The sequence below is a fragment of the Drosophila nasuta genome, chromosome 4, assembly GCF_023558535.2.
Source record: "Drosophila nasuta strain 15112-1781.00 chromosome 4, ASM2355853v1, whole genome shotgun sequence".
In the NCBI taxonomy this organism is placed as follows: domain Eukaryota; kingdom Metazoa; phylum Arthropoda; class Insecta; order Diptera; family Drosophilidae; genus Drosophila; species Drosophila nasuta.
Window position 1 is genome coordinate 475,106 of NC_083458.1, and position 25,423 is coordinate 500,528.

At 35.1% G+C, this 25,423-nt stretch overlaps 2 protein-coding genes across 4 annotated transcripts; one reads left to right on the forward strand and one right to left on the reverse strand.

The window, feature by feature from the left end:
• Window positions 1-1,075: 1,075 nt before the first annotated feature.
• On the forward strand, window positions 1,076-7,265 carry LOC132794905 (lipoma-preferred partner homolog). Of its 3 annotated transcripts, none has more exons than XM_060805195.1 (9): window positions 1,076-1,463; window positions 1,536-2,001; window positions 3,228-3,481; window positions 5,279-5,332; window positions 5,465-5,762; window positions 5,999-6,289; window positions 6,368-6,425; window positions 6,480-6,605; window positions 6,671-6,884. In XM_060805195.1, the coding sequence occupies exons 1-8, from the start codon at window positions 1,248-1,250 to the stop codon at window positions 6,568-6,570; spliced, it is 1,728 nt and encodes a 575-aa protein (XP_060661178.1). In that variant the 5' UTR covers window positions 1,076-1,247; the 3' UTR covers window positions 6,571-6,605; window positions 6,671-6,884. The 3 variants fall into 3 exon arrangements, with proteins under 3 accessions (XP_060661178.1, XP_060661177.1, XP_060661179.1); XM_060805194.1 differs by having other exon boundaries at window positions 1,078-1,463; window positions 6,485-6,605; window positions 6,671-7,265; XM_060805196.1 differs by lacking the exons at window positions 1,076-1,463; window positions 3,228-3,481 and having other exon boundaries at window positions 1,779-2,001; window positions 6,485-6,605; window positions 6,671-7,265.
• LOC132794904 (apolipophorins) lies at window positions 6,885-22,463 on the reverse strand. The gene is made up of 8 exons (XM_060805193.1): window positions 22,353-22,463; window positions 21,969-22,062; window positions 19,674-19,703; window positions 12,093-19,321; window positions 10,525-10,745; window positions 8,015-10,142; window positions 7,339-7,459; window positions 6,885-7,279 (listed from the first exon to the last, which is right to left on the reverse strand). Exons 2-8 carry the CDS (start codon window positions 22,033-22,035, stop codon window positions 6,957-6,959), a joined length of 10,119 nt encoding a protein of 3,372 aa, XP_060661176.1. The 5' UTR covers window positions 22,036-22,062; window positions 22,353-22,463; the 3' UTR covers window positions 6,885-6,956.
• Between the last annotated feature and the right edge of the window lie 2,960 nt (window positions 22,464-25,423).

The following is a 25,423-nucleotide window of genomic DNA, read 5'->3' on the forward strand; positions in this document are numbered from 1 at the left end:
ATACCAAGTCAGCATCAGGAGTATTCTACTATATATGTATGTAGGTGTATATCTTCGTACATATAAATACGTACATAATTATACATTACATACATTTCTGTATCTCACAATATTCTGAGGCCATTCGTATATTCGCTCTTCCTTAACATTGGAATAGTGAGCGGCAAATGCAGTCCCGAGAGAAAGTCTCCACCTTTCTAACGCATGCCTAAGGCAAAAGCTTTCACCCTTTTTTAAACTACATACATCACACAATGTTTTTCGGAGTAATCGATAGAACATCAAAAGCTGTAGTAGTCCCAACAGAAAGATTTTAACCCAATGTCTAACAAATTGTAATTGTAATTAATTTCAAGCAAACTTGTAGCACATTTAAATTTTTTTTTAACCTGCGTACATGTTTGCTCTGTTTTGAATTTGTATGTATATTCAATTTTAACAAGCAAACGTTTTTCTTACGGTATTTTACATGGGCAAATCTGACATTTAAAAAATTAAAAATCAGTAGTGCAATTTTCTTAGCCCGCACTTTTATTATACATTTTTGTTTTACCTCGATAAAATATCGCGTGGTTGAAAAAATATACTGAAATATGGTGTTCGAGTTTGTGTCCGATATTTTCACATAGCTCACGAATGTGGAAAGCCTATTTTTTTGTATAGCCTATTGCCATTGTTACTCAGATTTTTTACGTTTGGAACTGACTTTTTTCTTATGGGTTGTTACATGGGGCGAACATAACATTCGACCTGAACGGAAAAAAACGAAAGAACGTTGTTTTTTGGTGTAGTGGAAATAGGCTATTAGACGGGGCAAATGTGAATATATCAATTTTAAATATTTTGAAACCGCCGTTGTCAGATATTTTTAATGATGCTCGACATAACAATTCAATTTAAATAGAAAAAAATCGAGCTTTTCTTAAATAAAGAAATCGATTAAAAAGATTATTTGGTTTCAGCTCTGATTTTTGAAAAACAGCTCCATCGCCAAACGGTTGAGCTGCAGAAATGGCGGAGCAGTATTTTTTTTTAAATTTACATTAGTATATTTTTATAATTACAAGTCGGTCACTCTGTAGCAGTTAGTAGTCACAAAGAAATAAAAATTAGCAAGGTTGTTAATGGATAAATAGTATTGATTGGAAGTTATTATTTTCATAATTGAATCTGAGTAGTTGTTTTAAATTATTTATTTGAATTGCATACGCCGACGTACGGTCAAAAGCATTGATTCGTGCTGTAAGATGGATACCTTAGAAAACCAACTTAGGCAGTTGGGAGTAGTTAATAGTGGATGTGAAGATGCGTATGTGCGAACTGGAAAAGTAGCTGCTTTAGTAGGCAATTTACAGCAAAAAGTGAGTGCAGAGCAGAGTGCTAATAATCACAGTAAGGTATCAAGTAAAACAGCACCAAGCATTCCTCCAAAGCCAAGTCGAAGATCAATTGAAATGCCGCAGGTGATGCAGTTTTTAAATTATTGTGTTAAGTTAAGAAAATTGTGCATTTTATTTAATATATTCACTTACCAGGTTCCACTTAGCAAGCAAGTTATGGACACTCAAGAGCCATTGTTTTCTCAGCCACTACAGAGTTTGGAATTCGTTGCCCATAAAGAAACTACAAAAGCATTAATACTTTCGCGCAAACAGCCAATCGATGCTATTCAAAATGGGGAGAAAATAGGGTGTAGTCAATCCACATTGGACAATCCAGCTGTGCTGGAACAGCAACTGGAAGCCTTGGCATATCATAAGCTTCAGATGGAAAAGAGAGGTCTCTTAGGATCCAAAGTTCAAACGAAACCAAACCCAGTGACAAACATTCCAAGCCTATCATCAACATCTCTTAGTGCCCACAATTTAACAAGTTATGATGGGTACCGCAGAAATCTCAAAAAACCCCATAACGATAAACTTAAATCGTTCAATACACTATCGGAATATAGTGGCACTACGGTCTATTCAAATATGCTATCATCGCAATCTACTCATAAAAGTAAGTTGAAATTGATTAATATTTTCGTTACTCTTTGTGAGAACTTTATATTTTTAACATATATTTAATTTTTACGAAATATATATCTCGACCAAAACAAATATATTATAATAATATAAGTATAATTTTGATAAAATGTAAATCTGATCTCAGAACTGCATATAGGGTAATCCCAGAAACTTTTTCGCGAGATAAAAAAGGATTTATCTTCTCTTAAAAAGACTTTCATTTAGAACTTAATAAACAACATTGTATCTCAAATACCCCTTGTTCCGTGTTTTTACGGTGCATTCATAATGGTTATTTTTTTTAGATTACAAAAAAACACCTTTGTCGCACGAGACAAACAAACCCCGGATGTGTTACTTGCCTCCATCTATTCAAACGTAAAGCTTAGAGAATCATAAGATAATGTTATAATGGAGGCATCTCCGACCCTATAAAGTATATATATTCTTGATCAACATCAATAGCCGAGATGATCTAGCCATGTCCGTCTGTCTGTCTGTCCGTCCGTCCGTCCGTATGAACACCTAGATCACAGAGACTATAAGAGATAGAACTCTAATTTGTTATGTTTTCACTCAATTCAAGTTTGTTTCAAAATTTTGCCACGCCCACTTCCGCCCCTGCAAATCAAAAAAATCGAATAACAAACGTAATTTTAAAGCTAGAGCTGTGAATTTTGGTTTATACAATAATAACAATAGTATTTATGAGTCCTATCTGCGAGCAGATAAAAATTGTGGAAGTTATTAAAGAAATACTTTTGTATGGATAAAAACGCCTACTTACTGGGGTCTGAGTTGCTTTGACTGACAATCTGGTATATTGTGCCGTCTATGGTATATTTTGAATGTGGTACTATATAGATATACCAAATATACCACTCGGTATATTTTTGGTATATTTTGAAAATAATACCGCAATATTTTGCTTTTATTCAAAATTGGTAGAGGGTATCTCACAGTCAGAATACACTGTAGATTTCTTACTTGTTTTGTGATAAGTTTCTTCTTACAAATTATAAAAGTGCGTATAAAAGTGAATCTTAAACAAATCTTATTTGAATTTTTTTTAAATATTAGATTTAATGTGCAATATTAAACTCAGTTCGCTAAAAATTGAAATATTATATTACATTAAAAATAAGCATGTTTGTGAGATTCATTATTATGGGTTTTATTTATAGTTAAGTGATAACAACAGTTGTGTATGTGTTTTAGACTTGGATTTAAATCATTCAACCACGGAACAATTACATGGGCAACTGTCAATTTGCACAGCGCCTATGACAAAAAATATAAACGATGAATTACGCACACCACCAAGTCCAGTGAGCTCTTCATATAGTGAACTTCGACGTGCAAATGATCCCTTCAATGAGGCAGCAGTAGATTTAGAAGAAAGTAGTACAATCCAAAAGCCAGGATCTGCTTACGAAAATTATGGAAAGCAGTGCACAACAAACACAACAACGGTAAGCTGTCATATTGTTACGTTTATCCTTGAATAAAATTCACTGATTTTGCTTGTCTAACATTAATAAATGAGTATTTGGGACGCTTACATATATATATAATTTTTTCGACAGCACTTGATGTTTGCACGCAGATCAAGTTTTTTTCAAATTTTTTTCACGTCCACTTCTGCTCCCGCAAATCAATAATAACAAAAGTAATATCTAAGCTAGACGAATTTTGGTATATACAATAATAACAATGGTATTTGTGATTCCTGAAAATTTGGCTGCGATCAGATAAAAATTGTTTAAGTTATTAAAGAAATAGTTTTGTATGGGCAAAAACGCCTTCTATGTATGTGTTGTATGTATGCGTATACGTATAAACATACATGCTTTTTTTTAATCGTATTTACAATAATTTTAAATAAAAATTGTGTTTCTTATTAAAGAAATATTTTTGTTTGGGAAAAACGCCTGCTATGTATGTATTGTATGTAAGTATGCGTATACGTATATACATGCTCGCCTATATTAGTATCTATTTGCATAGAGGGTTCATAAGCAATGCGATAGCTCTGGTGGTAGAGTGCTTTTTTTTTAACTACCAGGTTGGTGGGCTCGGGTTCAAATCCCGATCGAGAATACATGCATATTTATTTTTAATATTTTGAGATTATTACCGCAATATTTTGCTTTTATTCAAAATGGGTAGCGGGTATCTCACAGTCGAGTGTGCTCGACTTTCTTACTTGTTTCAATTATAGCAATGTGCAGCTTATCCGAAGTTGGTTTCTACATTATTTTCAATTTCTAAAAATTTGCCGACTTTACGATTTTTTCCATTTCCAAAATTTTGCCGATTTTTACATTTTTTTCTGTTTCCAAAATTTTTCCAGATTTTTACTTTTTTCAATTTCCAAGATTTGGCCGATTTTTACTTTTTTTGAATTTCTAAAATTTTGCCGATTTAAAATTTTTTTTAATTTCCAAAATTTGCGAATTTTACAATTTTTTAATTTCCAAAATTTTGGAGATTTTACAATTTTTTTCAATTTAGAAAGTTTTTACATTTTTTACACAAATTGAAAAATTTTCAAAATTTTGCCGATTTTTACATTTTTCAATTATCAAAATTCTTCCGATTTTACAATTTTCAAAATTTTCACGATCTTACAATTTTTCAATTTCCACAATTTTACCGATTTTTTTAATTTCCAAAATTTTGCCGATCTTACAATTTTTCCAATTTCCGAAAATTTGCCTATTCTTACATTTGTTCATTTTCAAAAATTTTTCCGATTTTTAAAATTGTGCCGATTTTGTAATTTTTTCCGCTAAAGTTGCTCGTTCACTCAACCATTCATTATAGTATTTTATTTTATTTATTTATTATTTATTTAATTTAATTTAATTTTTTTTTATTTTTTTTTCGATTGTCTTGCTCGCGGCATTATATCGTAATATCGAGTATGATGCGTTACACTCACAGCCTACTTACTGTTATTCATTACTATAAGTTCAGCCATGTCGGTGGAGGAAAATTCGCGCTGTGGAACGGGATAAAAAGTATCCTATAGCAGTCTCCTGGCTCTAAGCTATCTCCCTACCAATTTTCACTCAAATCTGTTCTGCCGTTCTTGATTTATAAGTGGTGAAACTATATAGACTTTCTTTTATATATAGATAGATTATCTACCGGTTCTACCAAGATTAGTCCAAAATTTATAAGAGTGATAACGTTTAATCCGATGACCACATCTACGTTCTAAAATAGTAAAACCCATTTGAACTCTATTTTTATAATTATTGCAGTATTATTCTGGTAAAACATGTACGGATTTCTATGGATATGGTGGATTGTCACAGGTACGTTTTAAATGGAAATTAATAGAAAATGAAAAGCTCCTGTTGTTTTTTTTTATACTTTATAGTTAATATTCAAGATTTGTTTTGTATTCGACACCTCTTCGAAGTTTTAATGATTGTCTCGATTTCTAGAGTTCTTCTACTTATGATTCGATATACGAGCCCATAAATCCCCGGATGTCCAACGATGTACTACCCCGAGCTAGTTTTAGTACATATGCTAATATTAATCAATGCAAAATGCCGCCAACTAGTTCGACTTGTGAAGACAAATCTTTAACCACAAATTGTGGAAACATAGACACAAGCTCCATTGAAACTATAGATCCTAGTAATTGTACTAACTACTTGAAAAGAAGTACGATTAACGATAATCACCGTCACTATAACTTAACATCTATTGACTCAGTAGACGAAGTGGAAAATTATGGTACGTATATAAAATTTTTTGCAATGTTTTTTTTTTATCATTTATAATAATTTTTAATTCTAAATAGTTTTTTGTAAACAAATTTTATCTGCTCTTTCTCTCTTTGACATATTTTTATAATTTTGATTATAAATAGTTATTAATTATTTTATTATTCTTTTTTTACTTAAAAAACAATGTTCTATTGTTCCATCACACGGAGCAATAAGCTTCATGTACTTTGTTTTTTTTTCTAGGACGTTGCTTTAAATGTGGAGATCGCGTTTTGGGCGAGAGTAGCGGCTGTACAGCAATGGATCAGATTTATCACATTTCGTGTTTCACATGCACAGAATGTCAAATTAACTTGCAAGGCAAACCATTTTATGCGTTGGAAGGGAATCCGTTTTGTGAATATGATTATTTGCAAACACTAGAGAAGTGTTCGGTTTGCCTCAAGCCAATTTTGGAACGAATTTTAAGGGCCACTGGGAAACCGTATCATCCACAATGCTTTACTTGTGTTGTATGTGGTAATAGCTTAGACGGTAAGCACATTATTATTAAAAATATGTATGTGTCATACATGGTCTTTAACTCTTAAATTTATTTTATTTTATCAATAGCGATTCCATTTACGGTAGATGCCACTAATCAGAATTATTGTATTGCTGATTTTCACAAGTAAGAGGTTCTATTTATAAAAATATTGATCTATAATCTAAAAAAAAATTTGAGTTTAGAAAATTCGCACCTCGATGCTGTGTATGTAATGAGCCAATTTTACCGGAATCTGGTCAGGAAGAAACTGTCCGAGTGGTTGCTTTAGATCGAAGTTTTCACTTGGAGTGTTATAAATGCGAGGTCCATTTAATCAAAAAGTATAATTTTTTGTTGCGACTAATATTCAAAATTTCCCCCTATCTTAGGACTGTGGTCTGTTATTATCTTCGGAGGCTGATGGTCGGGGATGTTATCCTCTAGATGATCACGTTTTGTGTAAAAGCTGCAATGCCCGACGTGTACAGGTTTTGACAAATCGTATGACCTAAGTTTTCGATTTATTTATTTATTATCGCATTTATTGTACCAAAAAGTTCGATGATAAAAAAAGATAAAAATAAAATAAATTACACAACTCAATTTTTGTATTACTTGCTTTATTTGTTTACTTTTAAATTCAAATTACTGTTTTATATGAAACGATCAATAATTTCACGCACTCTTTGATTTCTTATTTGGCAAAAAGCTGGTCGATTTGATAGCGCACTTGTGTTGAGCAAACAATCCTTCGACGGGCACACATCGACAATCACTGATGGTTTCAGTCTTGAACAGCGTGTCCGCAATGGATGATGTGACTTGGTTAAGAACCTTCTTTTGATCAGGACTCTTTAGTCTATCAAAGTTCTGTGTGGTAAATGCCCAGCCTCCATTGTTTAGTACAAAATCGATACCCATATCATTCTCAAACTGTAATTTTGAGCGTTTCTTGTTATCCTTTCCATCCAAAGTTGCAACTAAGCGTGCATTAAAACCTAAATATATAAATAGAATTATTTAATATTAATATGTGAATGCAAGATATGATACTTACCAACTAGTTTATCAGCAGGAACACCTTCCAAAGCAAGCCCCTTGATTGGAGCTATCAAATGAAGCTGAGCGCCGTCAAACTTGGTTAAACTTCCAGTTATGTGAGCTCGAACAAGTTTCCACTATAAAAAATTAACAATTTTAAATTATTTTATAATTTGGCATCAATATTTTCTTTAATAACTTTTTGCTCTCTATATTTTGATTTGGAACCCTAATATTATACCTTACTGTAGTAGATTTTTATAATTAAAACTAAATTAGTTTAATTAGTGCTTTTCACTCCACGTAGAACTATTACCAATGCTTGCTCTTCCGTAGTGTGTGTGCGAATTGCAATATCTCTATACCGTTTCAAAAAATTTATTTTGTTTTGTCCGTCAACAAGCCTGTGCTTTGTATCGCTGGGTCCTTTATGGTAGTGCCGTTAGTACGTCAAGTATTTTATTTTCACCAACCAAATTTTCAGGATTCATAAAGACTAAGTTCTTAATGTGTGTACATGGCTGATTCTAATAGGGTCGGAGATGCTACTTTAGATACAGAGATTTCTTGTTGGAATTAACAAATAATATTCTAACTTATTATAATTATATGTGGCTTTGTAAGTATTTGTATTTAAGCTCTGTGCTAGTGAAATGTTGATATTATATAGCAATCCATCTTTTTAAACTTACCCAATTGCTGTACTCCAAGGAATCGCTGCGAACTCCAATAATGCTCTTTGCCGCTCCCGCACGGAACGGATAGTCCAAGGCCAAACTAAAAGCATTCTCATCGGACTGCGGCACAATTGTTTTGACAAATCGTTCAAGCAATTTGTATATGTCTAGTACTCTTTTATCGGTGATGATTTGCTCGACACAATTATCGCAGAAGTTTTTAGGCCCATTTACCTGAACATTCGCTACATTGGCCTTGTAATTGATCTTCCCATTATCGCTGGTGAGCAGCGCTGGATAACGCTTCGATTCATCAAAGGCAATGACACCGACTTGTACATCAGTGAATCCCCGACTCTTTAATGCATCGCGAATCTCCGTAATGGCGGGTGCAACAAGTTGAGACAAAACCTTTGGCGTTACATTGACATCAACAACAAAAACCAAATCGGCTTTGTTTGTCGGCGTTTTTACAGTGAACTCTTCGCCCAACTCACGCTGCCCCACAGCTCCGGTGCACTTCAAACAACGCGGTGGTAGCAGAGACAATTGTTTCAATTCTTTTAGACCCGATCCGTAAGCCAAGGCAAAGTTACAAGCTACCGATTCCTTATCCTTCTCGGCAGCGTCTTGAACAGCTATGTCGCACCCCTTACGATAGGGTCGAGGATCCAATTGTAAGTAATTAAGGGCCAATGTTGATTCAATTCCAAATATTTCACTACATATTTCATTGCGCACCACTTGTTGTTCGCCTTTAGAAGATACTGGATTACATTTGCCAACACCATAATCATTACCGAAAGTAGCTGAATCGATTGCGATGGTACCATCAATTAGCAGAAAATCGTCATATGGTTCAGCATTGCCGTTCCCAAGCAATCCTCGTGTTTTGCTGGTATAGAATCCGTCAACGGTGACTTGGCAAACCCTCAAATCAGTGGTACAGGTGATCGTTACGCCGTACTCGGAATGGAGATAAACACCGTAGAATCTACGCCAGGCATGAATGCCAGGAATATGTTGTGGATACTCAACTGGTTTGCCATTCAGTTTAAGTGCAACTGTATCGCTAACTTCAACAAAGTTGCCGTCTCTGTCAGTCAATGTGATGGCCTTCAGTTTGCTTTCGCTGCTCAGTTGAACGATGACCGTGAAATTGCTATCGACACTATCCTGAACGAGTACATATCGACAATTACCGGGGTAGGCATAGCTCTGACCATCGAAAGTAAACACATGTTGTCCATCTACAATCTGACCATGCAGATCAAACTTCTGGAAGATAACCGAATATAGCCAAGTTGCATACAAATTTTTGCTCAAAGTGTTCTCCCATTTCTCATTAAGTAGGGCATTAATCACGCTCGAGCGGAATGACAACAAGGCAGGCAAGTTTATCAATTTGTCCAACCACGTTGGCAGCGCAATAGCAGTCCAACTCTCCAAATCTGCGACAGGTATACCACCACCTGGCTTAGAGTTCTCGAGAGCTAGCCAAATGGAACGCAGCGATTTTATCAACAGCTGGGACAATTCGTTAAGCACCTTTTCATCATTGATAGGCTGTTGTTTTAATTTCGCTTCTAGATATGTCTGCAATTTTTGTAAGAATTCTTCTGTATCTGGTGTCTGCGGTAAAATGTGCAATTGATCAAAGATATTGTTCAGCACTTCCAATGTCTTTTCAATCAATTTGAAATGCTTAATTTGTTCAATTATCTCTGTTCGTATAGCTTCGAATGTTGGCAATTTACTTAAATATTCTTTAAGCTCAACAAAGATATAATCAGCGCTATTGATAATTGTCTTGATTAATTCTTGCACTGCTTCACTCACTGGTTTTAGTGATTCATGGAGTGCCTTTGCGTAATTCTTTAGCACTGGTCCATATTTTTCCAGACCCGCAACGACGGATTTGAAAACTTTTGTGTATACATTAAGGAATTCCTCGCGAAGATTCTCTTGAATTTTGGTCACTGACACAACGAATTGTTCCCATGCTTTCAATATTGAATTCTTCCATAATTCGTTCCAATTTTTAAGGACTTCTTCAAGAGTCTTGTGCAACTCTTCAAAATGCTTTGCAAATGCTTTTGAAATTTCATTAATGAATGCGTTTATCTTTTCAATAAGCTTTCGGCTGGATTTGGATAAAAATCAATTATGAAAAATATTAATATTTGATATTCTGATCAAAATAACGAAGTGTCGAGAAATTTTATGATAAACATATACATACTTACATATGTACATATGCAGGTTACTTCATTTTAAAAGCTTGATAAAATTAATTAATTATTATTTTTTTCTAACATTTTTAGTTTTATAGACATTAGGAGATGTGGCTACCAATTTCATTTAACTGATACTCTTAGATTTAAGAAATTTTGAACAACTTTCGACGCATTTATTTTTATTATTCTATTGGCTTCATTGATTGAAACGTTTGTGTCGATTAGAAATCAGTTATGTACATATGCAAATATGTAAGTATATATAATTATATATATGTAGTTACTTACGTGCTATCAATAATAGATGCCAGTGTTGGATCAACTTCTAATTCACGAATTATGGTTTCTGCTTGATTTTCGTAGCCGTTCAATAATTTATCAAAATCTGGTCTACTTTGTTTGATGAGTTTGAGCTTTTCTCCAAAATCGCTACGAGCGTTATCGAATTGTTTCTTCAGCTTTTCTGTTACCTCTTCGGATTCCTTTTTCAATCCATTTTTGAGAGTATTCTTCATTTGAAACATAAAAAATTCGTAGGATTAATTTAGTTTGTAAGTATAATTTTAAAAGTGAGAATGACAAATAAAATATTTAAAATTAATTTGTATTAGTAATTAGTGCATTAGTATTTATATATATTTTTTATAATTTTTCTTTATGTGGAGTATTGTTAGTTTATTCTATTGTCTATTTAATTGATTGCGACGACGACCAAGCAATAAAAAGTACAAACAAAACGATTAAGCGAATCGAAAAACGTGTGCAATTTTTAGAGTGGCAACTGTGAAAAACAACACACTAAAGCAACTAAACTCATCGCTACGCTGAATGGCTCTCAAGCAATTTTGAGCTGTGAGCAATTATTTCGAAAGGATTCTAATTAGTTTGAAATTAATATAACAAACAAATAAACAAGTAAAAAAGCTAAGTCGAGTGTGCTCGACTGTGATGTACCTGTTAACCATTTTGAATAAAAGCAAAATATTACGGTATTTTTCTCAATAAATACCATAAAATACTCAAAATATGTCAAATGGCATATTTGGTATATTGATATGGTACTACACTCAACCTATACTATAGTGTGTAGCCAAAGCAACTAAGACCCCTAGTAAGTAGGCGTTTTTGTCCATAAAAAGGATTTCTTTAAGAAATTCGATAATTTTTATCTGATCGCAGAAATCACAAAGATTCTAATTATTATTCGTGATTCGTGACTAGCTTTAAATTACGCTTGAAATAAACTTGATCTGCGTGCAAACATAACAAATGCTGTCGAAAATTATAGCTCTATCTCATATAGTATCTAAGACCCAGTGATTTATACGGACAGACGGATATGGGTAGATAGTCTCGGTTGTGGACGCTGATCAAGAATATAGGGTCGGGTCCTTCTACCTGTTACACCACCCTATGGGTGGCGGGTATAAAAATAAATAAATGAACATAACCTTCTTTTATTTAGTTAAATACGTTAATTGTTTAATCTTTGCAGTTATTAAAAGCTGAATGATTTCGAAAATATTTCAGTCTCTCTCTTCCTGTAGGCACAAATTATATGATTATACTTTCTAGATTTTCTAGCGTTGCATTTTTTTGTTTTATTTAAGCATGTGAATCGCCATGGATTTTGTTTAGAAAATTTTAATGCATTTATTGGAAACCTTTTTAATATTTATTTAAATGCGAAAAATTAGTTAAATAAAATGGTAATATTGCGGAACTTTAATAAATAATAATGAAGAGTTTCCTACAAAAATCACGAATACTATTTTTTACTTTCAATACTTTACAATGTTAAATGTTATAGTTAAAAGTAGTTAACATTTTCTTAGAATTCATCGTAATTAACTTACCACGAATACTTTGTAATCATCTTCATTGACTTTGTACTCAGTTTGTAGGAAATTGGCTGCATCGAGAGAAACACGTCCGTTTGACACTGATTTTCCACTTGCACCTGCGACATCAAATTTGAATTCCTTGCCCAGTTTAATTTCAGCATTCGCATTAATTAGACTTTGCTTATTCAATGAGATCTTGACCCAGTTCGGTTGCAGTTCGGAAACAATTTCAATAGGGTTCTGTCCAGCTAAGGCTTGCAGTTTTGAATTGATTTTCGTTGAATATTTCTTCCAATCGATATCGGCACTCACTGCAATAATCTGCTTGTTGAGAGCATTGACTGTTACGTCGACGTGATCTTTATTTGCCAAGATGTTAGCTCCAACATTTAGATCCAAGTTGTTGCTTTTCAGTTCGGTGGATGTCCTGAACTCCTTTTTGTCGACGTTTAGCGCTGATTGCACGTTGATCTCATAATTAAATCGGAGACCCGATGAATAAATTTTGTGATTCGATGCAATATCAAAACCGCCAATGGGACTTTGTTGGGCTTGAGTATTTCGAATTTGATTAAAAGCAATTATTTTCTGTTCGGGTGATTTAAATATGTCAAAAGTAAATTCGCTGTTCACAGAGCGCTTATTGCGATCCGCATCAAATGTGCCCGAGACAGTTAAAGGTCTGATAGTGGGATGCTCGATTTTGAGTTGCAACCGGGAGTTTATGGCGACGTGTTCCTCACCAGATAAATCCAAAATGGCAGAGATACGCGCAACATCATTAGGTCGCTGCAGTTTATCAATATAAAATGCAGCCGACTCCTCGTAATGACCGAAGAGCTTGCCATCTGTTGGCAATGTCTGTGTGCTCTCGAAGAGAATTTGTCGCTTTGGTAAAGTCAATCGAATTGTGGAGCCATTGGGTAAGAAGTTAATATTTAACTGATATTTAAGATTATTACCGGAGATGTGACCATCTAGACTGTATTGATGCTTAAAGCCTTGTCGTCTGCTCCTCGACTTCCACTCCAGCTCATATGGATAACCAATCTCTCGCAAATCCATCAAGACGAGTATTCCATGCTCCGAAGTATCCAATTGTTTCTCATCAATGGTCAAAGTAGATTGTGCCTGAATATTCATGCATTGACGCTTCTCTTCGCATGTGGATACCTTCAGATTAAATTCCTTGTTAGTTAGCTTTAGTGTGGCAACCACATTTGTTGGTCCAATATTGCCATTTAAACTATAGGAGGCCCCAACCTCTTTCTCCGTACTGAGGGCAAAGTATTGACGGGTTAACTTAAAGCTACTCGAAACGGTTTTACCCCGCTTTTGGAATTGACCCTGTCCTTCGATAATAGCCTTATTTTGATCCTTCTTTAGGTTATACGTGGCTGTGCCCGATATGATAACATCTTGGGCATTCTTTACGCTAACTTTGATGCTCTTGTTCTGTGCCTTGATGTCCAGCACATAGCTGTCTAGCTGCAGTTTCTTCGAGTTCCAGTCCCCAATGATATAAAATTCATCAATGGTTGTGTACGATGATTCCAGGTTGAGTTTGAAGTCCAAGTCGGCCAGGCTTTGTATATCGACACTGACCTTTGCCTTACGCTCACCCAAAATTTCAACAATGGCCACTACCCCGATGGGCTGAGATTTGGGTAGATTCAGGTGCAGCTCTAATCCCTTCTTGTGTGGCGCACCAAACCATTTTGAGTCCATTTCGTACTTCTTGCTTGCATCCTTAACTTCCAAACGCACTGTATAGGTATCTTCGGCCGCCTTAGTCGACTGTATGTTAACCTCTAAGTTCTTGATCGACTCATGACTAGTATCAAGTTGCCATTGTACTGTTGCAGTTTTTGTATTTGCTACAACATTTATATCGATGTGGTGCTTGATATACTTGTCACCAAATTGGGCATTTAAGGTATTTTCCCACTTGCGGTTACTTTCTGCTGCGTCTTTTTCGTTTCGGTAGCTACCATCGAATTTCAATGGAGCAGCTAGCCAATTGCTTTGTGCATCAAAAGTATAGCTGCCCTGATGAGCAAATCCCTTCCAGAAGGTGTTAATACGTGTGAAGTGTCCATCAGCCGTCTTGGTATTCAGATCGAATTCCACATTATAGGGTCCACTGCCGCCTTCGACGCTTCTTAAGAGTTTTCCATGGCTGTTGAGCTCAAAGCTTCTAAAATTGGTTTGTGGTGCTTGCAGGTCAGCTTGCAGCTCATAGGAAGCTGGGACTCCATTCAGCTGCTGTCCTACGTGAACCTTACCATTTAGATTCGCTAAGATCCGATCACCAAACTTGAAAGAGATGCGTCCATTTCCTTGCTGTGTGCTATATTCGTCAACAATAATCGACAATTCAACGGGCAATTGATTTTCCACTAAATTTCCCTGCACAGATAGACCAGCCTCTGTAATTTGAAGGCCACTTTTTTCTTTAAGATTATGCTTAACATGGCTATTAAGTTCCGCTTTTTTGCCATTAAATGAGGTCAAGATTAGCTGGGCATTTGATGAAAATTCCTTTGTCTTTGTATTCAATGTATCTAGCGTAGTCTTTAATACGATTGAACGCTTCTCTTTGTTGCCAGGCTGTTGTTCATTAACTTGTACATTTGCCGTGCCTTGAATGAGATGAGTCTTGGGGTTTGTAGTTATATGTCGATTAAGATTACCATCATAGACGTGTCCATCGGGAGTAACCAATGTGAATGCACCTTGAATATCACCATTGCTTCGCCAATCACCCTTCAATGCGCCATTGGCTTCGAGAGATACCTTTTTGGTGTCTGATTCGAAAATATTTTTCGTTGAGAATTTTAATTTATCGATTATATTTTCGGTTTTGAAATGCAATTTTGTGTCGCCGTTGATTTTGATCGATGTATCGATATCATATTTTGGTGACAATATTTGGAATTTTGAGTCGACTTCGAATTTATGCTTGGGTTCAACTTTTTGCGTTTCTATGATTGCGGTGAGCTCGCCTTTGCCATTCTTTGCGATTTTAAAATCACCCTTGGCATTTAGTTGGTTCTTAAGTACGAGATTAAATTTGGCCGCAGACACTTTGTCCAGTGGATGCTGTGATTCTGTTGTCAGTTTGATGAGCTCTGCATTGTCGCGGCTTACACGGAATTCGCCATTGGTTTTCTCGGGAGTTCCTAGAGCTTTGAATATCCATTGCAGGGCTTTTTCTTTGCTACGAAATTGTGCACTGCCTTGCAAATCGATGTGGACGTCTTGTGCAGTGTAGCGCTGTCCCAGCTCACCCTTAACTGTTATCAATGTACCCCAGGATGTGATAATGCTATTATCCACAATTAATAGATTGCCATTTGCATCGCACTTGGAGACAACTTCGATCGAGTGTTTATTGAGCTTTGCCTTCGCCAACAATTCGTAGTCACTTGTTGTCCTTTGATTCGACTGATATTTAACATTCACAGATACCTGATGATTCTGATCACGAATTGCTGTAGCATCGAACTCTAATTTGTTCACATCGAAATTCGTGACGACTTTAGCAGAGGCATATGGCTTATTCTGATGGTCAACCCGCAAATCTGATAAAAATTGAGACGACGTTAATGTATTTGAGTTATCGCCCTTAACGAACTTTAGCGCCGATGTACTTGTCAGAGTCCAAGTGAAAGCCTGACCAATCAGCTGTAAGTCATAGGCATTATTGCCAATTTTGGCTTGCACCGAACTGCCGTAAACATTATTAGGTGTTTGCTCATTATTCACAAAGAGAGCCGCTTCATATTGACCACTTTCCAACTTAAAATTGCTCTTCACCAAATATGATTCCTTTCCTGGAGCAATATGCAATTCAGTACTTAAAGCATTTGGAGTAATGTCAGCCCAACCATTTATTACAATACGTTCATTACTTGGGCTTAATAATTGGAAGTTTTGGAAACTAAAGCGTGCCTGCTTGTCGCCCGATTTCTGTACATTAATTTTGCCATCGGCGCGATACCCATTGATATTGTTGACAATGCCATTTTTGTCGTGAATCTCAATTAGTGGTTTGTATTCATTACCATGCTTCGAAAAACCTATTTTACTCCTCTTTACATCCTTGTTCTGTTCGTATTGACCGTAAACTACCAACTCTGTATTATCATTTGTGATGCCAGCCTCAACGGCGAGGTGAATTTGGGGATTATCAAGGGCTATCCGTCCGTAGGTCTTTGGCTTTGTGCCCAGCTCAAATACTATACTTGTGTCATGAGATACCCTCGACCCGGGAGTGCTATAATCAAGTTTCCATTGGTGGCTACCTGTTGGGAGTGTTGACTGTGTTCCTTTGAAATTAAATTTACGTTCACTTGTTGAGTAAATAGCGAACGAAAAGGGTTTCGAAAGATGAAATTCGTCGACGTGTCCCTCACTTTGGCTATTTTCAACAGTGAAATCTTTAAGACTCGCCGAACTAGATATACAGAGATTTACCCCAACAATGTCAAGTTGACTAAAGCAATAATCTTCGTTAATTGGTTTAGATTTTTGCTTTTTGTCTGAGTTCTTCAATGGTACCGATTTCAATTGTTTGTCATTCTCAGCTATGAAAAATTCGGTATTTAACTGTACATTGACAAGTTCAAGTTTTTCGCGAGGTAAGTCAACATTCACATTGAATCCTTCTCCATTATTTATAAGAGATACTGATACATCACTGCCAGTGGCTGAATGTGCCGTGGATACGACACGAAGTCCTGTTGATAGCACCTGTGCATTGAAGCCCAGCAGGATATTCACATTAACATCAACACTGGGCACGAATTTGAAACGATATTTGGATCGCTGCCAATTTTGCTCGAGAATATCATTCACATCAACATTGATTGCAAAGTCGATTTTATTTGCCGCAAATCCTTGGGCTCCGAGTTCTAAGGGTATACCCAATCCCGTGGGGTAACTCAATTCCGCATCGAGGAACAGATGGTGTGAGGTGAACTGCTTTTCAAATGACGACAATTGCTTTTTGGTTTTATCAAATGCATCCGAGAAATATTTAATAATGTCATCTAATGTACTTGGTACATTATCACCCAGGCTCAAGAAAGCGAGCTCAGAGCCAAATAGCTTCAATGACAGATCCAAATTCAGGTCATGGATATTCTTACTGCCATATGTTTTGTATTTCTTGGCGATTTTGGTAGCATCATCAACAATCGAGCGCTTCGAACGTTCAGCGGCCCCACCAGCTGCTTCAGCATTACCGACTTCAATAAGCTTGACAATCTCATCGAAATCTTTATTTAGCAACCCCTTTGGACCCACATAATACTCCAAGAGCTTCTCGAGGTTCTCCTGCCGCAAGTTTCCCTCAATCACATTGAAATTTGTGCCAAAGATTTCTGCAGACACATTGAATCTCGCTGATCTTGGCAGGAAACCGTGCTGTGAATAGATGAGCTTGTAATCAGTGCTGGCACTAAGTCCTAAGGCATCAAGTCTATGGGAACAGCCACGGTTGAAACTGTAACGCCTGTAGTCTTGTGGGAACTGTTTCGTTACACGTATGTTTCCTAAGTGATAACGCTGAAGCTCGCGATTCGCATCCGTGGAATCTCGAATTACCTTCAGACTTGATGAAATAAAACTACCTACTTGATATACCTTCTCTGAGTTTACAATCTCTGAAATTTGATTTGCCAGTTCAGCAGTTGGGCAATTAACAGCTGTCACATATGCCTCGATTCGGAGCTCTGAATCCTCATTTGGATTCTTCAAGATATCTAGTGCTTTAGAGTTTAATGCTTCATTACAATTCGAAGTGGAAAAGGCTTGTAGTGCTGCCACTCTAATGCGATTGGAGCGTCCAGAAGAAATACATTCTGTCAAAGCAGGCACCAGAGTGTTGACCAGGATATGGCTATTTCCGATGCCCTTAAGTACATATACTATGCGCTCTTCATCTTTTTTGGTGTTGGCTTTACAGTGCTTCAGACCGTCAACAAACTTCTTTGAAATGCTTTCAACAACGGATGTTTCGCACCTATTTTTCAAGCAAAACTTGGAGATCAAATTGCCAACAACCAAATAAAGCTCCTTGGGTGCGTTAGACAATAGTTGAACAGCAGCTAGATTAAGGGTTTCCTTGTCCACAGACTCCACCAGGTTTAGTGATAATATTCCCAACAATTTCTCGTTTTCACTCAACTTGTTTAGCTGCTTCAAAATAGCTCTCGCCGACTCGGCAGTATTTGTGCGGAAAAGAGCATCCAGATAGACTTTACGTGCTAACACCTTATTAGGATGTGGGACAGCAGCCAATTCTAATATGGTGTCTGTATCCGAGTTGCGCAGTAATCGAATGATTTCAATAAATTTTTTAGCTGTGTCTTTTTTTACATAATCGTTAGTCGAATCAATAAGATCAGAGAGTGCTATCTTGAGAGCAGCAATATTCTTGGCTGCATAAGTTCCGTACTTCTGAAATATAATGCTAGCCTCGCGTTGTCCACTAGTTGGAGTTGGCGTTGATCCTGGCGTTCCGCCAGATCCATTTCGCAATTTAAGGCTGCTAACAACCTTGGCACTCACATCCGAGCTGCCCTTGACGCTGCCCGCAAACTTGTAAACTTCCACGAGTTGCACATGCTCGATTACACCATTCTGCAGTTTCAACTCTTTGCTATAATCCGCTTGCAGTAGTGAACTTGATTTAATGCCAGCGTGCTCATTCACTACGCCCGATAACAAGCCAGAATTTATCTGCTCTCGATAGGCACATTGGTTAAGATCACGAACTTTTGTTATTGTTTCTCCGCCACTTGCAGTCGCCGAAATAGATGTATAGGTTGGACATAGTCCAAATACATCGACTTCCGATTTTGATTCCGATGTTTTTCCTGCTTGCAATAGTGAAATAATGGCACGTTTAATATTTAACGCGTACTCAGAGTCGGTGGCATCGCTACAAATTTCTGGTTGCACTTGACCGCTGGCCCATGAGAAGTGTACTGGTTTTTGAATATTTGTCACGAGTTTCTTCTCCAAAGACTGCTTCGTGTTAATTACCTTTATAGCACCGACTTGTAGGGTATAATCGCAGTTGCCATTAGCAAACACTTTCGCATTACCGATTACTTTAAGACTTGTATCATCAGCTTCGCTTAAGATACCCGTACTTAAGCCCACCGTTAATATGCTGTCAAATGCATACTCGTAAAAATGACCCGGGGTATATTTCAATAATCCACTGTCGGCTGCAGAAGAAGAAATGATTTTCGTTAATCATTAATGATCAATTAGAACAAAGAATTGTCAGGATATCCATAGGGAAAGCAAAATCTTTATAAATGTTGTTCATAATACATATAATATGCTCACAATTTAATAGAAAATTTAAATTTAAACTTACATATTTATTTTATTATATTAAGAATTTATATGTTTTAAGCATTCATCAAATTGTGATATATTCCATGAATGCCTATTTATTGCGAATACAATGGTTTTTTGACTTAAATATTCTTTTCGATCGCTCAAAAGGAGGTTCCCGAGTATTTGCATATATCTCAGATTTTTGTGCCCATAAGGAAAATTAATAATACTTACGTTTTACACACCCCTTTTTACAGCTACTATCTGAAATGTAGAATCAAAAATAATAATTAATAACTCACAAATTAACATTTCTTGGCGTGATGAATTTATAAAATTATGTTACTTCACAAACTATGTACAATAAATAAATATATCTATGTATGTATGTAAGCCAAAAAAGTTCAAATAACTGTAGTCATTCGTAACCATATTCCAAAAAATTATTTACATTTACGAGATTAAAACAAGTAAGAAAGTTACAGTCGAGTGTACTCGACTGTGAGATACCCGCTACCCATTTTGAATAAAAACAATATATTTTGCGGTATTATTCTCAAATTATACCAAATATACTGCAAACATACTTAAAATATACCAAATGGTATATGTGGTATATCGATATAGTACCTCATTCAAAATATACCATACACGGCACAAAGCCAAAGCAACTAAGACCCCTTGTAAGTAGGCGTTTTTGCCCATACAAAAGTATTTTTTTTAATAACTTCGACAATTTTTCGCAACCAAATTTTTAGGAATCATAACTACTATAGTAATTATTGTATGCACCAAAATTCAACTCTAGCTTTAAAATTACGCTTGTTATTCTATTCTATTTTTTTGATTTGCGGAGGCGGAAGTGGGCGTGGCAAAAAATTTGAAACAAATTTGATCTGTGTGCAAACATAACAAATGCTGTCGAAATTATAGCTCTATCCCTTATAGTCTCTGAGATCCAGTGTTTCATACGGACAGACACACAGACGGACAGACGGACATGGCAAGATCGAGTCGGCTGTTGACGCTGATCAAGAATATATATACTTTATAGGGTCGGAGATGCCTCCTTCTATCTGTTACATACATATCCTGCCTGCACAAAGTTATAATACCCTTCTACCCATAGGTAGCGGGTATAAAGAGTAAGTTTCCTCAAATTTTACAATGAGGGTCGCCCAAAGTGATTTTCTTCGGAGCTCTTCGATGGCCTGGTTTGGTTTATCTTTTAAAACATTCTGAGTTCCCTTAAAACAGGAAAAACATCAATCTCATTGAAAAGATAGATCAGAAAAATGTTGTAATAGGCAAAAGAAGGCATCTCCGACCCAATATAGTACATATATTCTTTATCACCGCCAACAGTCGAGACAATAAAGCTATGTCTGCCTGTCGTTCTGTCCTACGAGCGCCTAGATCTCAGAGACTATAAGAGATAGAGCTATACTTTTTTCGATAGCACTTGTTAATTTGAGGTAAGAAACACAATACACACAATCTACATACAATCATAACAATAGTCTTTATAATTCCTGAAAATTTGGTTGCGAGCAGATAAGAATTATAGAATTTATTTAAGAAAAGGTTTAATATGGCAAAAAACGGCTGCTGCAGTCGGGTTTTAGTTGCTTTGGGTGACAATCTAGTATATAGTGTACTTTGTGGTTTTTTTTAAACGTACTACATTATTAATATTCCAAAACGGCATTTGGTATTTTTAGCACCTGTTCTGTACATTCGGTAAATTTTAAGAATAATAATACCGCTCTGTTTTACTTTTATTGAAAATGGGTAGTGGTGGATTTTATAGTTGTTTTGTATATATTTAAGTAAGCGAAAAACTCTGAAATGCTTATGATCTAACTGGAAAATAAGTTTAGCTTTACCGAAAAATATTTTCTTAACTTTACTTTAATTAGAAGAGGTCTTTGGAAAAAAGATTTGCTGAGTAGTCATGTTTACACGGGGATTTGTTTTTAACTTTATTGTTTTAACTATATCCAAGTGTATCGACGATCTTCATTAACAAATTTCCTGGAAACTTCGATCAGGTTCCAAGAGGAGGTTGGTAGTGCTACCATGTTTAAATCTAGCAAACCGATTCTTAACGGTGTTCATATTTCTCAGTTACAGAGTTAGGATAATACTTTTCAAGTTACCACTTTACTTTATATACTTTATACCCGCGAGCCATTGTTCATTTCGGCAGATAATCGATCTTTCTTTAATTATAATAATTTAAGCTACCTTTACTACTGGAATTAAAGTCAGTGAGGATATGCCTATTGAGACCGCAAGGTTAGAATATATAGAAATAAAAGAAATTGTATTGTCAGAAATACGTATTTTTATAATCTTGCGTATATTTATGATATGTGCTCAGTTTAACATGTGTAAGATTATTATTGCGCCCTAGAATATTATTTATTATTTACTTTACTTTTATTTCCTTATTTCTTTACGGAAGTCGAATATATTTTTAAAAATGTTATTCGCAGTAAATATTTAAAAGAATGAAATAGAACATACCTGCATTGATAGCTGTCGCTAATAGCAGACCGATGAGAATGAAACTCTTAATTTCAGAACCGGCCATCCTTGCCGTCCCCTGTGGATGAGCCTGCTGAAATTGAAATTTCATTTTGCACTATTTATTTTAATTATTGTTAATTTTTAATTATTAACGTAAAACTTGATATCTCTCATTTAATTTGTTGTCCATAAATTCTTTGTTTTTTGTTTATTATAATCTGCTGTCTATGTTTATTATGTTTAAGCAAGTAAATGGAGAGAAAATAATAATAAAATATGTATATATTTAATTGTTTCTTTAAATATATACTTTAATAAAATCGAAATATATATTATTTATTGCACACAATAAGGATTTGGACTTCATGTTGTATTTTGTACCTTATCACTACCGAATATTTCACTGCAATCCGATTATTTTGAACATGCACAGAAGAATGCACAAAAGCGAATAACCGACACGATACGAATCCGACGACTACTGACTTCGAAATAAAGCGCGTTTTGCACTTGAACACAATTTAAGTACATCGCTTACTTTTGTGAGCTCGTCAACTTAGGAACGTTTTTATGTATATGTATGTGCATATAATATACTCCACAAGCACACCCACATCAAATACATGTAAATATAAACACAACTACTTACATATACATATATGGTGAGAGGGAGGTACGCACCAGGGGCCTTAAATTTTTCTAAACTCTGAGTTCTCACGCGGCCGACGTTGCTCTCATGCAGAGATGTTTGTTGATGATAAGGCAGACACTGAGACCACATTCAAAGCATTCGAGCCCAGCTCAGTATTTCATTATTTACCAACACATCTTAAAATAGAGATTTCGGTATATGTAATTTCATTGCGTATACTTCAGTGTAAGTACAGTGAAAATTCTCACCGCCATGCTCTCATAGTCTGATAGTCGAGACATTTTTGTTCGCTCAAGGTCAGTATCCGCTTAAACAATTTGACAGTATTCTGAAAGCAATAACATACCCCAAAGGAAAAGTGTCCGCTAAATGGAATATCCGGTTAATAGGGTGTCCTCTAGGGGAGGAGGGAACAAATAAGTTCGATAACACACTTCAAACAGGACAATAAGGAGTAGGAGTAGAAGCCGATTATAAGTGTGTACCATTAGAAAAAGTATGTTACAGGTAAAAGGAGGCATCTAAGACACTGAATTATATAAAGTCCTGATCAGCAACCATAACCATGGTCGTCTGTTCGTGTAGCTCTCAAAGATTAAAAAAGATGGAACGAACTTTTTTTTACAACTCTTGTTATTGATGTACACTTGATCGACTTTTGAGTAGACACAATAATAACTAAAAACTATATGATTACTGATGATTACTATATGATTTGGTTGTGATTACATAAAAAAACTTAGAAGCTATTCAAAAATTTATTTTTATAACAAAATTGTAGATGCCAGTGCTTAATTGTTGGCAATCCGGCTAATGAAGATTTACCGTAAGGAAACTTTCACTGCATTCTTAATCAGAGTCAACAGCCTAGACGATGTAGATATACTATGTAGCTACCAGTGTGAGTCTCTGTTAAAAGGCCATAAATCTCGAAGGTGTAGATTAAGTTTTTTTTTTTATAATTTTTTAACAGCTCTTTGAATAAAATATAAGCTTCTATATGCTTTTTCCATAAGTATTCTAATATTAACAGTATTGCAATTTAGTATAATACATTTTAAGTACATGCATAATTATACTTAGTGTATAAAACAATATTGTACATATATAAATGTGAACTAATTGCTTTTATTTCCTCCTGATAAGAAACAACTTTAATCGTGAATTCAAATTTGTTTGAAAGCAAAAACGAGGTTCTCGTCTCGATAAGCGCACAAACGTCTCATTGTTCATTTGTGACAGAAAAAATTACAGTTCACAAAAATATTGCTTGATTGGGTTTAATAAATGAAAGTACACAAAGTTCAGTTGAGTTATATTTCTATTGAGTAACGACAAAGTTACAATCGTATCTTTAAACACATATAAGAAAGAAAGTCAACAGCCGAGCAAATGCGACGCACTTGCGTGAATTACACCAGGGAAACGACTTTAGCGCAAAAATATTCCGAAATAAAAGTATTTAAAAATACTTTATAACTATAATTTACATTATAATACCTAATGATCTTCATTTGAACATTTTTATTAAAAAAGACAGAAGGAAGCATCTCCGACTCCTTAAATATAGTGAAACCTTCCTTAGCGGTCAACTCTGTTAAGCGGACTACATTACACGACAGTGTGTATCCATTCGATAAAGAATAAGGTGTACTATATATGCATACGAATTATTATTAAAGAATTTAATATTTTAAGCCAATCATAAGTTGATTTGATTTGTATTCAGTAATTATCATCATAAAACAAGATTTCATTACTGAGCTATTTTCTTATAATAAATAATAAAATAAAAAAATAAAATCAAATATTCCTTGCTCAATTGATAATGTCTCAACAATTTTTTAACTTTGTGCCAATAAGTAAAAAGGTGTGTAACTCTCCGATCATATAAAGTATGTATGTATATACGAGTTGCCATGCCCAAATATATTATATGTCTGCCCATATGAAAAGTCGACTTTAGTTAAATTACTGTTTATTTAATTTTTTAATTTAAAAATAAATATGTTTCTTTTTTACATTATTATTATTTTTTAATCCATATGGAACTTTTGGAGTAGATTTGCAAGCTTTTGCAATTGTTGGTATTTTAGTGGCGAGAACTGTGAATTCTAGCATTCCATGTATGTATACCAATCCAAAATTGGTATAATTCTGGACGGAAAAATGATGTAGCAGCGTTAAAATAGTGAACGGTTACGTTGTCTTGTTGAAATGGGAATTACATACGCGTACTTTCTTTTGATTACCAAAATTAAAACATTTTAAAAGAATAAAAATTGTATTGACTAGAGAATGCTCATTGTGGGACTGTAACCTAAGCAATTCACTTTAATGTGAGGATTCCAAAGACATTGTTAAGCATTTTAATTATAACTTTAATCAGCAATTAAGTATAGTTTAAGGAGAAATACATACCATAGTACTGCGTGTTGTACGATTTGAATGTAATAGAATATTTATTTAATATTTATTTACAATTTCTGGTGCTTTATAAGCAAGCGTTATCTTATCTTTATACTTATATAAAGTTCTTTGTCTAATGGAAGATATTATTATTTTAGCTAGAGATTTTCGATCAATTTTTTTAGTTGTAGAATTATTAAACAAAGTGGGAGAAAATGTGAAGTGTACATGCATTGTACGATTTGCAAAATAATGACGAAGTATTTTAAACATTTGAGTTCCAAAAAAGGAATCATTTATGATTGGGCAAGCTAAGATGGTTCCTGAGATTCCTTATATTTATATGCGAGCAATATTAACTTCAAGAAATGTTCAAGACGTTTTAAAATAT

Bases quoted from the DNA above. Each gene is read 5' to 3' on its own strand.
- LOC132794905 (XM_060805194.1), top strand. From the start codon at position 1,248: ATGGATACCTTAGAAAACCAACTTAGGCAGTTGGGAGTAGTTAATAGT. The intron at 2,002-3,227 runs GTAAGTTGAAAT...TATGTGTTTTAG, and splicing joins ATCGCAATCTACTCATAAAA to ACTTGGATTTAAATCATTCA. The intron at 3,482-5,278 runs GTAAGCTGTCAT...TAATTATTGCAG, and splicing joins GCACAACAAACACAACAACG to TATTATTCTGGTAAAACATG.
- LOC132794904 (XM_060805193.1), bottom strand. From the start codon at position 22,035: ATGGCCGGTTCTGAAATTAAGAGTTTCATTCTCATCGGTCTGCTATTA. The intron at 19,704-21,968 runs GTATGTTCTATT...TCTACATTTCAG, and splicing joins AGCGACAGCTATCAATGCAG to ATAGTAGCTGTAAAAAGGGG. The intron at 7,460-8,014 runs GTAAGTTTAAAA...AATTTTTTATAG, and splicing joins CCTTGGAGTACAGCAATTGG to TGGAAACTTGTTCGAGCTCA.